This window comes from Rhipicephalus microplus, chromosome X (genome assembly GCF_043290135.1).
Source record: "Rhipicephalus microplus isolate Deutch F79 chromosome X, USDA_Rmic, whole genome shotgun sequence".
NCBI lineage: Eukaryota > Metazoa > Arthropoda > Arachnida > Ixodida > Ixodidae > Rhipicephalus > Rhipicephalus microplus.
This window is the reverse complement of record NC_134710.1, coordinates 284,854,439-284,867,837: the sequence shown is the minus strand read 5'-3', so window position 1 is coordinate 284,867,837 and position 13,399 is coordinate 284,854,439. Positions and strand designations below refer to the sequence as shown.

At 43.2% G+C, this 13,399-nt stretch overlaps 1 protein-coding gene across 2 annotated transcripts in view; it reads left to right on the top strand.

Annotated features, from left to right (window-relative positions):
• Positions 1-1,156: 1,156 nt before the first annotated feature.
• The window catches only part of LOC119161450 (uncharacterized), an 82,533-nt gene continuing 70,290 nt past the window's right edge, over positions 1,157-13,399 (top strand). For both annotated transcript variants that reach the window (XM_075879256.1, XM_037413920.2), the window contains exon 1: positions 1,157-1,292. In XM_075879256.1, the coding sequence (XP_075735371.1) occupies positions 1,266-1,292 (27 nt within the window). In that variant the 5' untranslated portion in view covers positions 1,157-1,265. The remainder of the gene's footprint in view (positions 1,293-13,399) is intronic.

Below are 13,399 nucleotides of genomic sequence, written 5' to 3'. Positions count from 1 at the left end.
TTCAGTGTGCGCCTCCTTTGTTCTACCGGCGCTGCTTTCACGAGCATGAAAACTAATAACTACACGGAAGAAAACCACGGACAATTTATATGTGTTGCACAATGATGCAGCTCATTATGGCCTCCGAAGTGCATGCACAGACACTCCTCTCAGAGTCCGTGTGCAGCGTAGCGCCTTGCTCCACATTTCCAGCGCTGATGCTGCGTGGTTTTTTCAGTCTTTCTGTCATCGTATTGCCCACAGACAGGTAGTGGTGAGTGCGCTATAGACTTCCATGTTAACAATAATTTTGTCTGTGGGATCAAGTCCCAGTAGAAGCAGTGGCGAAGGAGTTTAATTTTTCTTTGGGCTGTGGCACTGACAAACATTGAGCTAATCAGGTGATCTAACGACTAAAATCGTTCTGGTGGTTCTTCAATCGTTACAACGATCACCATCAGCGTTGGATAATTGTTGAATGGATGGACGGACTTACAAATCCAGCCCTGTTTCGAACACTCGACTGACGTCACGGTATAATGTTTAACGAGTTATATGGTGAAACAATAACGCCTAGGACGTGACTTTAAAAAGGAGACCTTTGTTTCGCCATTGACTACGACCGTTTCCAACGTGTGCGAAACCAGTAAACACTACGCTACATACCCCTTCATTTTGTACGAATCATTTTACTGCTTTTGCATCGCTTAATTACCATGCTAGATCTTTTGAGGCGTCAGCTACTGTGTGGTCTCAACTACGTTTCCGACGCCCCTCGTGCGACAAACGTCACGTCCCCCTGCCACATATCAGGAAAACTAACGACAGAGCGGCGTTAATTCAGATGTTAGGCTTATATATTGCCGCTAAAAGAAGGAGCCGACTGTTACATCTCCTTGCATATCACCAAGGTCATGCGGAATATAATTGTGAAGGACAGCCGAAGAAGCGCATAAAACTGTTCTTTCAGGAATTAATTGCGGGAAGCCGCCAGTGTAAACACCGGCTACCAGACCTTTTACACTACAGCAACCGCTCAGAGTGCGGCCTCCACCCGCCGCGAGTTCAAGGCACGGGGCACGGCGCGACCGACGTGGTTCGGTAACGGCGTCCGCGACACAGCACAGCCATATATTGTAGCGAGAAATAACTCGTGAAGCAATGAGTAGAAATGGAAGAGAAAAAAAGCGCTCCCGCTAAAAGTATAACTACGTCGTCCGGAAGCAAACGCCGCACAAAGCGCCTTCGAGTGGAGAAACTCCGAGGCGTGGCACCGTCGGGCGGAAATGAGCCGAAGGTGTCGGCATCAAAGCGTGAGTGTTGACATCGACGTCGGGTATTCCCCCCATTCCTTTGCGTATCTGGGGTTGGAAGCAGGCGGATCTCTATGCTCTCGTATATATTTAGATCACAACAGGTAGATTATACTCTGGGTTACGTTTATCATGTACTTAGTGCCACGGCCGATGCCTTTTCCTCTGTAGTACTGTTTTTAGTGCAGTGTTATATATGATGATTCTATAGGCTGTCAGAACGTGCAGTCCAGCAAAATATGTCACAACACCCGTGTTTCCTGAAGGGAGGTCTCTCACGACTTCTACAACGAAGCGTTATACAGAGGCTAATTTGGATATATAACTTAATGTATACGCGCGATGTTGAACGCTTGAAACAAATATGAGATTCATACTAATACTCATCGCTGCAAAGTTGCGTATACAACTTTATATCAATTATAGCTGCACAGCCATATATAGACTCAGCCAATCTGTGTATATACCGAAAGCCGCCACTTGTACCATCTTAGCAGTTATATATATATATATATATATATATATATATATATATATATATATATATATATATATATATATATATATATATATATATATATATATATATATATATATATATATATATATACTCTTTTGGTTCCAAGTAAACCAAAACGCACGCGCGGTGTCATCATTTTTATTTAAAATGCCCACCATCTGACGCAAACTCTTCTCAATCATCAGATGAATTAAGTTTTAATAAAATTTCGTACATTCATTGCCGTAAAAATAGTTTGCGGAATACAACAGTGTCAAAATTGCATATGAATCCCTAGCCAAAGGCTAGAAGTTGGCCAACCGGTACACAATATTAATGGCCATTCGGTCATTGCTCTCAAAGATACACGTTGGGAGTATGGGATTAGAGGGTTATATTTCATAACTACATCGATCGGTGTTTCGTACGGTGGACTTACAAAATATTTAAAGCATGCCCGACCCCGTCACACACACGTCTTCAAAGAAACAAATCATGACTGGTAGAAATAATTCGCTAACTGTGGTTGTTGTTCTGCTAAGCCAACTGAAAATAACAAATGAAATCAACACGAAGTTTGCCTTGATTGATAAGCTGATTTCGTTACATTGTAGCCATCAAGTCGGAAGAGAAATTAATTCTTGTTATAAAAACATTGTGAAACTTCTCACTTTGAACTTCGTGCCGAAACTAAGCGATGAACGTCACGTCTCAGATTTTTATGTGTATTGCTATTGGATAGGAACATGTCATGTGCAAGTTTTTTACACAATTCAAATGTACTGCTACCTCTACATGCAAGAAAAAAAAACTGCTGGAGTGGGTCACGACGTCACTGCAAGCTGTTGTGAAATCTTCAACCCATAGCGTCATCAATTATTACTCTTGTTCGACTTGACTAACAATATCAGCGGCTGCTTTTCTATTTTGAAGGCGTCATTCAATAATCCATCTTTACGTTTTGTATCAAGTTTTATGTCATCTTTTTCGCCCCATGATTGCATTTCTGTACTTTGCTTTTCCCTCCACCATGTCGCTATTTTCGGCGTTACCCTCGTAACCTTCGCTGCAGACCGGTGGGCAGCGCTAATGACTCCGCATGAAGAGAACGCGCCGCAGTGACAGCAACGACGTTTTATCGGCAGCCGTTTCTATCTGCAGCTATTCATCCGTATGCGCTCACGCTTCGCTGGGCAGCAGAGTTACGCCATCAGAAGGAGTCGAATAGAAACGCTATAAAGACGCACTCGTGCACTGGCGGATAGCCGCTGGGAGGGCTTCGTTATTCCCACACATCGTAAGAGCGGCCCGTCTACGACATGCTATAGAGCCATACGCGCTCATTCGATGGATCCCCTTCACGATCGAGCCTGCGCGAGCAGATACGTAACGCGACAGGACAATGAACCCCGAGCCAAGCCTCAACCTCGTTATGCCAACGTGGCAGCCCGACAAGGAGCGGCGGACCCGCCGAACATCGTCGCGGGAGAAAAGTTTGGGCCCGCGCCGACAGGTTTCCTTTTCAAACGTCATCCGCGCTCGCGTGCGTGTTGCGGTCGGCAATAGGAGAGCCCCCAAAACTGAGAGGGCGCAACGGTGAGCCGCGCCATGCCACACACACGCACTCGCAGACACACGCATCGTGGAAGCGTCGCCGAGGGCCCCTGCTGCAGCAGATCGAGGAATGTCCAAGGTTGGCCGACAACACACTGCTTCCCCTCGCATAGTACACAAGCACGGCAGTACGCAAGCGCGAACAGGCCACGTGCCGGTATCGAGCACGTACCCAACGGTTGCATTCGTACGCAATCGATACGCTCGAGGCGCGAACGCTGGGCGATATTTATGAACAGCTAATACGTGGGGATTGCTTTACATGCACCGTAAGTAATTTATTAAATTAGGTGTAAGTCCAGCAGACTGGCTTTCCTACATTGATCAAAATCAAGAAAAAGAAAAAAAGAAATAGTACTGGGTTATCCTGAATTTAACGCACGCAAATGCACGATAAATTTGTATGTATAAGGCATGCAGCCGCCATTGCCGACAGCGATTGCTGCTGGCGTAGCATCTGACAGCCGTTGATGAAACAGTTGACTGAAAGAATTATCAATAATGCAATAATCTCTATGTACTCTATCTACGGGCCCGCTGTAAAGCATTTGTACTCGTTAACTGCATCCCTTGAAATGGCTTGCCACAAAATCTTGCCCTCAGGCCCGCGCTTATGGTTTATAAACCTTCACAGGCGCTTCCAGCGCTCATCTTGTTGGACGAAGTCAAGATTGTCCTGAAAACCAACCTTTTTTATGCAGAATGAAGCATGTAAAGTTGTTGAGTTCCCTACGCGCAGCACTAGGGAAGACGAAGACCGTTCAACCTATGCTTGCACGCTATTTACTCTTCGAGGAGCCGCAACGTCCACACGGAACATTTGACGAAGACTATCTCTTGGGTTAAGACACTTTCTTGGCCTTTTGGCTGATGCCGACCCCAGATGACGCTTAACGAACTGGCAGATTTAGCACTCAGCAGTTTGTACATGTTTTGTTTTTTTTTTACATTCCTTGCGTTGTGCCTATTTCAGACTTTTTCTTATCATATCCAAAAGCAGGCTAGTAGTGCTACCGGGCAAACCTTTGCATAAGTCATTAAAAATACTATCCCTTTCTATCTTTCTGTCTCTAATGGACATCATGTTGCCCACTATCAAACTGGAAATATGTAGCACATATTCTTAATCTGAATATAGCCAATTTTTATAAGCAAGCTTTCCCATTAACTCGTTCCACGCACAGATGGTTACAGAGAAAAGCGTAGTCGCTGCACCTAAACCTGCCTCACTCGCTTCGTTCACTGCGAAGCTTTCTGTCTCTTCTTGCCGGAACCATCATTCCTCTTTGTCCATCTCTATTTATCGCGTAGAATATGTTTGCGAATTGACGTATTGGTATACCAAACTCTACAACAACAAAAAGAATTAAAGCCTGGACGTCTCATGCGCAACAACCGCCTCACTGTGATGAGCAAACTCGGGTACTCCAACATAATTTTTTAATCACTGTGACTTCCTTAAGCAGCACTTCACGTACACCTAAGTACGCAAGGTTCCAGCTTTCCCCTGCCATTGTAACGATACTGCTGCTCTGGTCACTCATTAATTAGCTCGAACTGAGGAGGCCCACGCATTAGCCGCTGGTCCTGTACATCACGACAAAAATGCCGACTGCCACGTCTTCGCATGTGTGATCGTACTTTCAGGCTCACATAGCACAAAATTTTCAGCAACAACGTGTGACTTCATACAACAATTAACCAGAACATAAGACCTTTAAATATTACATCGGCTTCGTGCACGCATAATAGCACTAGCGTCTTTTAGTCTTGGGTCACTTCATACATGCTGGAGTGGGAGAAGGAGAGATACAAGCTTAAAATTTATAAACAGATAATAAATGCGAAGTATTTATCAAAAAACCAAGAATACTTTGAATGTTTCTATCTATGTATCTATCTAACTACCCGCCTGCATCTGGGTGCTATCGGGATCGTCTCCTTAACCTGGCATAGCTCGAGGTAGTATGGGAGGATAATAGTGTTGGACGAATGTTACTGTTTCGTCATCACAGGTAAAACACGAAAACCCTGCCGCGAATGTCATCTAACACTTTCTTCAAGACATGTATGTCCGTGCACAGTGGGACATGGCATGTGGGTATGCGCCACAGGCCCTTCACATTTTATATCTACCAAAGAACAACGACAGCCGACATAGGTAATGTAAATGCACGATAGGTATGAAAAACTGACATAAGCAGCATTGAGTCGACCAATGAAAAAAAAGACGAAAATCAACATGCATGCCAGCATGAATTGAACTCAAGTACTCTGCATGACAGTCTGGCATGCTACCACTGAGCCACGACAGGTCATGAAACTGCTTTGATAAAAAGGCACAAGGTCGGTGCAACGTCCATTGTGGTTGCTGGGCTCGCTATGTAGATTTATAACAAAGTCATGAACCTTACATCTGTACTTCTAAGACAAAGGTGTCATGTCTGCTTATTGTCAATTACGGTTCCAGCATTGACTCCACGTTGCCAGACCTGGAGAAATACTCTAGCGAATATCAAGCATGATATCTACATTATTGCCCAGTAAAGTGCACTTCGTTTGGATAATACTGACGTCTGCTCTATCGTAAGTACTGACGTAAGGTAATACCATAAGTTACCCTTCTAACGCCCTTGTAGTTGACATTACTGGTAAGCCAACGATGTTCACGCAACTACTACACCTACAAAAACAGGTCGATCTATACTTTGCAATGCTTAGCTCAAAGCCCCCCAGAAATGGAGTTAGACAATTACTTGCGCACTGCTTTGCATGAAACCCATTCCTGCAATGTGTCAAATTCATAGAATTTTTTTCCTGCCTTTCTGCTTGCACCCATCTCAATAAAATCTGCTTTAGTCCCTTGATGATACGCTGCCTCGACATATTGCGGGTCGTCCTGTATGACAACGCCGCATACAGCTTGGCTTTCGTGCGATTTGTAACAGTGAATTGTCCAACTTGTCACCCATGCAGCGCGAATTATTCCTTATAGCGCAGAGGAGTTAAGTAGAACAAATCTCTGGTCTGTTCTTTTCCACACACAAACATGTATTTGAAAAAATGTTTACGCTGAAATATTTTTTGCAAGAGAAAACGTTGAAGAAGAATGGCGATTTGGGCTAGTTGGTTTGAATTCATAGTAATAAGGGCTGCAGCGCGAGCACGAATGTGCTAGAAGAAACAGACAAAGTCGAGGTACGGAAGGCAAAAGAGGACAACACGAGCGCCCTTATTACTATGAAGAGAAAACGCCAGCTAATGATGATGTCAGCGTTGTTATTACAACAAAAGTGCCAAAACAAACAAAAAAATTCTTCGTGATGCGTCCACCCGTCAGAGCCACAATATGATTATGAGGCACGCAGCAATTGGCACCTCTAAAATATATTAGCGTGCACTTAAATTTGAGCACAAGAAACTTTCCTTATTAAGCTCCAACGCCGCCACTGAAGTGGCGATTTAACCCATGGTCTGGGTAAAAGCAAACGTCAAGAAGCGCTTAAAGCAAAAAGTTCGTTGAATTTGGTCGGAGATTCTATATAAAGATGGCTCTTCCGGCTAGAATTTTGCTTAAAGAGAGAGCTATGGAAATGGAGAAAAAAGGCAAGGAGGTTAACCAAGCTTTGGCTTGGTTGGCTACCCAACACTGGGGGGAGAGAGGGAAATGACAGAAATTAAAGAGATAGAGAAAAAATAACAGTAAGAAAGAGATGAATAAATAGTCAGCTTGAGTATGCCCAGCATGGTTACATCCTACCAGTGACGATAGGGGAAATAAAGAATGCTCTAGAAGGAATACACGAGGCAAAACCGCTGGTGAAAATAAGGTGACAACGGACGTGCTGAAAGATGGCGGAGAAATTGTGTTTGAAAAGCTGACCACCTCATACACGAGGTGTCTCTTGACGGGAAGGGTACAAGAATCTTGGAAGAACGCCAACATCATTTCAATTCGTAAAGAAAGGAGACTTGAAAATTTACAGCACGATCTGCTTACTATTCGTTCTCTACAAAATGCTTCCAAAAATAATAGCTAATAGAATTAAGGCGATATTAGAGTTCAATCAACCAAAGAATCAAGGAGAATTTCGTACAGGCTACTCCAAAATAGACTATAATAATACTATCATTCGGGTAATAGAAAACTGTATGGAATACAGCCAACCCCTATACATAGCTTTCATAGATTACGAGAAGGCGTATGAGTCAGCCAAGACATCAGCAGTATAATGCAGGCACTAGGAAATCATTGCATCAACGATCCGTACATAAAAATACTGGAAGAAATCTACAGGGGATGCACAGCATCATAGTTCTCTATTATGAACGCGACAGCATTCCAATGAAAAAGAGCGTAAGGCCGGGTGAAACTATCTCTGCAATGCTATTCAGAGCGTGTTTACAGGAGGTTTTCAGGGCGCTTTAGATTAGTAAGAGTTAGAGATAAGAGCTAATGAAAAGTATCTTAGCAGCCTGCGATTTGGCGATTTCCTGATGACATTGCTAATGATATTGCCTTGATGAGTAACTCAGGGGATGAATTACATTTCATGATTACTGAACTGAACACGGGAAGCAGAAAAGTAGGTCTGAAACCTAATATGCACAAAACCAAAGTAATGTGCAACAGTCTCGGCAGAAAACAGCACGTTGCGATAGGTGGAGAGACCAGAAGCTGTAAAGGAATGTGTACACTCAGGACTCTTAGTAACCGCGGAGCAGAACCATGAGAGTGCAATGAGTAGAGAGATAAGGATGGGGTGAATCACCTCATCCACACGATCCTTCAAAAATCTGATGTGTGAAATCCAGGAGATGCAAAGCAACCCGTGCTTTGGATTTTGTAACGAAGCACCACGCAAGAAAGCAGTATCAAAACTGGTACGATCATCGCCGCACACATAGTGGTACGCGGTGCTAGTGAGTGGATATGGGTGAGTGTTATGTCACCTACACAACTATAAAGGGAAAAAAATCGAGGCAACTAAACGTACGTAGGGCAAGCACGCCCTAAGTTCGCGCACTTGTTTCTGTCGAGACTGCTCGAGCGCTGTCAAGTTGCTCTGTCTCGCTAAAAGGGAAACAGCCTTAACTGTTTGAAGGATGAAAAATGTTACTGCACTTAGTTCAATTCAGGCGGCAGTATAGAATCAGCGCCAGCTTGAGTGGCGGAGTTCAATCAGCTATTGCTTGGCGCAATAATGTTGCGTTAGCATTATCTTGTATCTTGAGATGCAAGATACATTATTGATTGTATCGTGAATACAGACAGATACTCGTCTTCCGAGACGCATTGCGATAGTGATACAAGATACCCAAATAGTATTTAGGATGGTATCTAAGATGCATGTATCTTCGACACTGACTAGCTCTGGTATTACAGGAACTCGGAAGAAATACTGGGGAGGGCTGCAGTAACAACCCTATCGCTTTGAATGTCCACACACAGTACCATATCAAGTAAAATTACTTATTCTGACTTATTCAGCATTAAAGGTTCAGCCTACAAAAAACCCATTAAAATCATTTAGAGTGAAAATGTTAAAATGTAGCAATTAATCGTGATTTGTTTTCTCAACCACTCACCACTAAAATTTTCATAGACCATGTCAAAATCGGAATGGACGTTCCACTAAGTTTCCTGCCGTAAGTTGGTTTTTGGCGTATCGGCTTTAGTGTAACATACACTGTTTTGTACCTTTTGCATCAGAGGCTTAAGAACATCGATTTAGGAAATGCGAACTTCTTCGTGTTAGCAAAATTTGATAAATTTGCTCTTAACCATGCAGCACATATATTAGCGTCATACTATGTTAAGCACCATTTCCCTCGTAAAACTACTAAAACACTCGTTTCACAAAAAACTACTTACCGATGTCTAATTTTTCTTACAATTCATTCAAATTAAGTTACTATTAGATTCGTCTTTTTCCTCTGAATTTTTGTCGGGCGAAGCGTAAGACTTTAGCTACAAAGACTATTTTGTGTATCAATATCTATAGAAACTGAACGAAGTTTATTACCCTTTTTTTTTTTACTCATTGTGTCTTATAGTCACTGCTCTATAGCAAGTTCTAAAGGGCCTTCGAACGCAAGCAAATGCGTGCATACGCACGCCAACTTTTCTAGTATGACGTTCAAGCAATTAAGGCACTAAATATTTTCTTGACATTAGTCAGTCAGTCAGTCAGTCGAAATTTCCGGAGACATTCACAACGACGTTCCTCATAACCATATCGTAGTTTCGGCACGTAAAACTTCAGATATGACTATTATCATTACTTCTACAAAGAGTTTCACTGCCAAAACCTGGCAATATCCAGCCCTGGTCTCGTAAAAAGGAAACACTAAGTGACTAAAAGTGCGATGAAGTATGATACGAGCCCCTACGTGACCGATACACGTGTGGCATGTTTTACCTTCATCACGGCATGTTTTCCATAGTAAGCACCCGCCACGACATTCCACCATTCGCCCCGAATTTTCGTCACGGGGTGTTTCCGCCTTGCGTCATGGGTTGGCTGCGTTTCCGGGCTTTTGCAACAACTCCTAGATTACGTTTTCTTTTTTAGGCCAGCGTGTCACGTGCCATGACATCAGTCATATGACGGCACGCCGGCTTTGCCCAATGTCCGCATGCGCAAGATTTACTCTGCAGGGGGAAACATGGACAATACTAGCACGAAGGACTCTTAATATTGATTGATATGTGGGGTTTAACGTCGCCAAACCACCATATGATTATGAGAGACGCCGTAGTGGAGACCTCCAAAAATTTCGACCACCTGGGGTTCTTTAACGCGCCCCCAAATCTGAGCACACGGGCTTACAACATTTCCGCCTCCATCAGAAGTGCAGCCGCCACAGCCGGGATTCGATCCCGCGACCTGCGGGTCAGCAGCCGAATACCTTAGCCACTAGACCACCACAGCGGGGCAACTGTCTTAATATTATCCAGGGTTTTACGTTTCAAAACTACCATAAGATTATGCGGGGCACCGTAGTGAAGGGCTCCGGAAATTTCGACCGTATGGGGTCTTTTAATGTGACCAAAGAGGCATGCTTTGAATCTTATATTAGGGGCATAATGTGTCACCGCAGATCCTTCTTATTCTTCCGCCTTGGTCGATAAAAGCCGTGCTGCGACACGGGAGGGGGAGGGGAGGGGGGCTGTATAGCACACATTTTTTCACACGACACACCACTATAATAGCTACCTACCATTCGTTAGCTTGGCTTCTGCCCATTTGCTCACTTAATTTTTGAACAGTTGTGTTGTGGCTACCGACTGCTATGCGATGGCACGTGCTCGGCGGCCGCCGCGGAGAGGAGAAAGAAGATGAAATAAACAATGACGTCTTTGTTTATGCTGTGATAGTTATTGTGCACGATGCAACAAGTTGATGAAAAAATTAGACAATAGTGTTTTCACCTGCCAGAACCACTTGATGATTAAGAAGGGCGGTATAGTGGAAAGCTCCCGAAAAATTTTGAACCCCGCCTTAATTGGGTTCTTTAACGTGCGCTATAACACAAGTGCACCGGTGCTGTCTTTTTTTGAGTATTTCTCTACTTTCTTCTGACAGATATATGTTCGCTGCGTACGGTATTCTTTTTCGCTATCTCATGCTTAGTCGCAGACCGTTTTTTCTTAATTTTACTTTTACTGAGCGGCGGTTAATTTTAACAATATTATCTGAAATTTAACGTTCCAAAACTGCCATACAATCATGAGAGACGCCTTAGAAGAGGGCTTCGGGAATTCGGACCACCTGGGGTTCTTTAGCGAGCACACAAATCTGAGCACACAGGCCTACAGAATTTTCGCGTCCATCGAAAATGCAGCCGTCACAGTCGGGATTCAATCCCGCGGGTCAGCAGCCGGAGTGCCTTAGACACTAAACCACCGTGGTGGGGGCAGGGGCTCGAACTTTCCTCGCAATTGTGAATTGCCAGAGTTTCAAATGCATAGCAGAAATGCGTTTGTGCAGAAAATAAATAGGATTTCGAAACGAATTATTACAATTGTTTTCACTTACACCTAAAATGTACCAATTACCCACTCACTATCGGCCTGAGGCACGAACTGCCAGCGAGAAGTGAAGTTATGACTTTTAGCATATAGTGCTAAAAAACGTTATCTACGAGGTTTTGGCCCCTAGCGCTTGAGGTCGGATTGCATGCGCTTTCGTATTTGAAAATTGATGTCGAATATTGTTTAAAAGGTGGCGATAATCATGACAGGATTTTTTATCAGTGCAGAACAGTGCAGAGGTCGGCAAACTCATTCATGAGTCGACTCATTCATACTCACTCAGGCTCAGATTGAGTCGTGAGCATGAGTCTCAGTGATTCTGGGTGAGTAATATTTCGGTAAGTGTGAGTCCGATCGAGTGAGTCCAATTGATAAAAAGTCTAGTGACTCTGAGTCTGGTTGAGGAAACTTTCCTTGAGTGTCAGTCAGAGTGAGCTGTCACAGAAAAACCAATTTCTTGAGTGAGTCTGAGTGAGTCTGAGTGAGTTCCTATATTTTGCCGACCTATGGTAGTGCGACCACCTCCGAATTTCGAACCCTTGGGATTCATGGCTTGCTCGGGAATAGTATACTGCTATGTATCCCTGGCTAACCCGGCAAGCTGCGACATTATACAGCCACCAAAATCAGCATCTCTGTATAAACAACTGCTGCATATGGTATGAGGAAGGTTGAATCGTCACATCAGCAACAAAATTATGAGGCGGACGTAAATTGAGCCGTACATGACTTCCATGTCATGATTATCATGTTTGCACCTGGCATTTGTGCTCGTAGTCTATTATAATCACGTAATACTAGATTTGGTATATGTGAACCTAGCGAAACGGCCGCAAGCGTGCCATGAGTGTAACATGCAGTCATCTTTTACCTGGCACGCAGGTCATGAAGAGCATTTTTAGACGTGTCGTTGTCTTCGTCGTCTATTCACGTCATGTGATACCAAAATTGGTATATTTGAAGCTAACGAAATGGCCGCGAGTGTATCTTGAGCGTAGCATGTACTCATGTTTTACATAACACGCATGTCATTATTATCATGTTAGGACGTGTCGTTTTCTTCGTCATCCATTCACGTCACATAATACCAAATTTGGTACAGGTGCAGCTAGCGAATCGTTCGCGAGTTCCCCATGAGCGTGGAATGTAGTCATGTTCATATATGACACGTATAAAATGATTATCATGTTTTCACCAGTCATATACCTTCACCATGTATTCACGTCACGTAATACCAAATTTGGTATATATGAATCTAGCGAAGCGTCTGCGAGTGCATCATGACGTGGCATGTAATCATGTTCTTACATCACATGCATGTCATGATTTTCACCTGAGGGCCTGTCACTTATGGTCGTCATGCAGTCGTGTCATACCATACCAGCTTTGTGATATGTCATATGAACGAAACCACAGCAGCATCAGCCGACCATGACATGTAAATCATCACATTCATGACATGCATGTCATGATTTTTTTCTACTCACTTAGGTTCGTCATATAGTCATATTATGTCATGCGAATTTCAGTAAAGATTCCAAAAATGGCCAGGAGAGCGAGAAGTTATGGGCGGCTATCTATCTATCTATCTATCTATCTATCTATCTATCTATCTATCTATCTATCTATCTATCTATCTATCTACCTATGGATATGTATGTATATCAATTTATAGATATCTATTTAGAGATATCTATCTATCTATTTATCGACAGACAGACAGACAGACAGACAGACAGACAGACAGACAGACAGACAGACAGACAGACAGACAGACAGACAGACAGACAGACAGATAGATAGATAGATAGATAGATAGATAGATAGATAGATAGATAGATAGATAGATAGATAGATAGATAGATAGATAGATAGATAGATAGATAGATAGATAGATAGATAGATAGATAGATAGATAGATAGATAGATAGATAGATAGATAGATAGATAGATAGA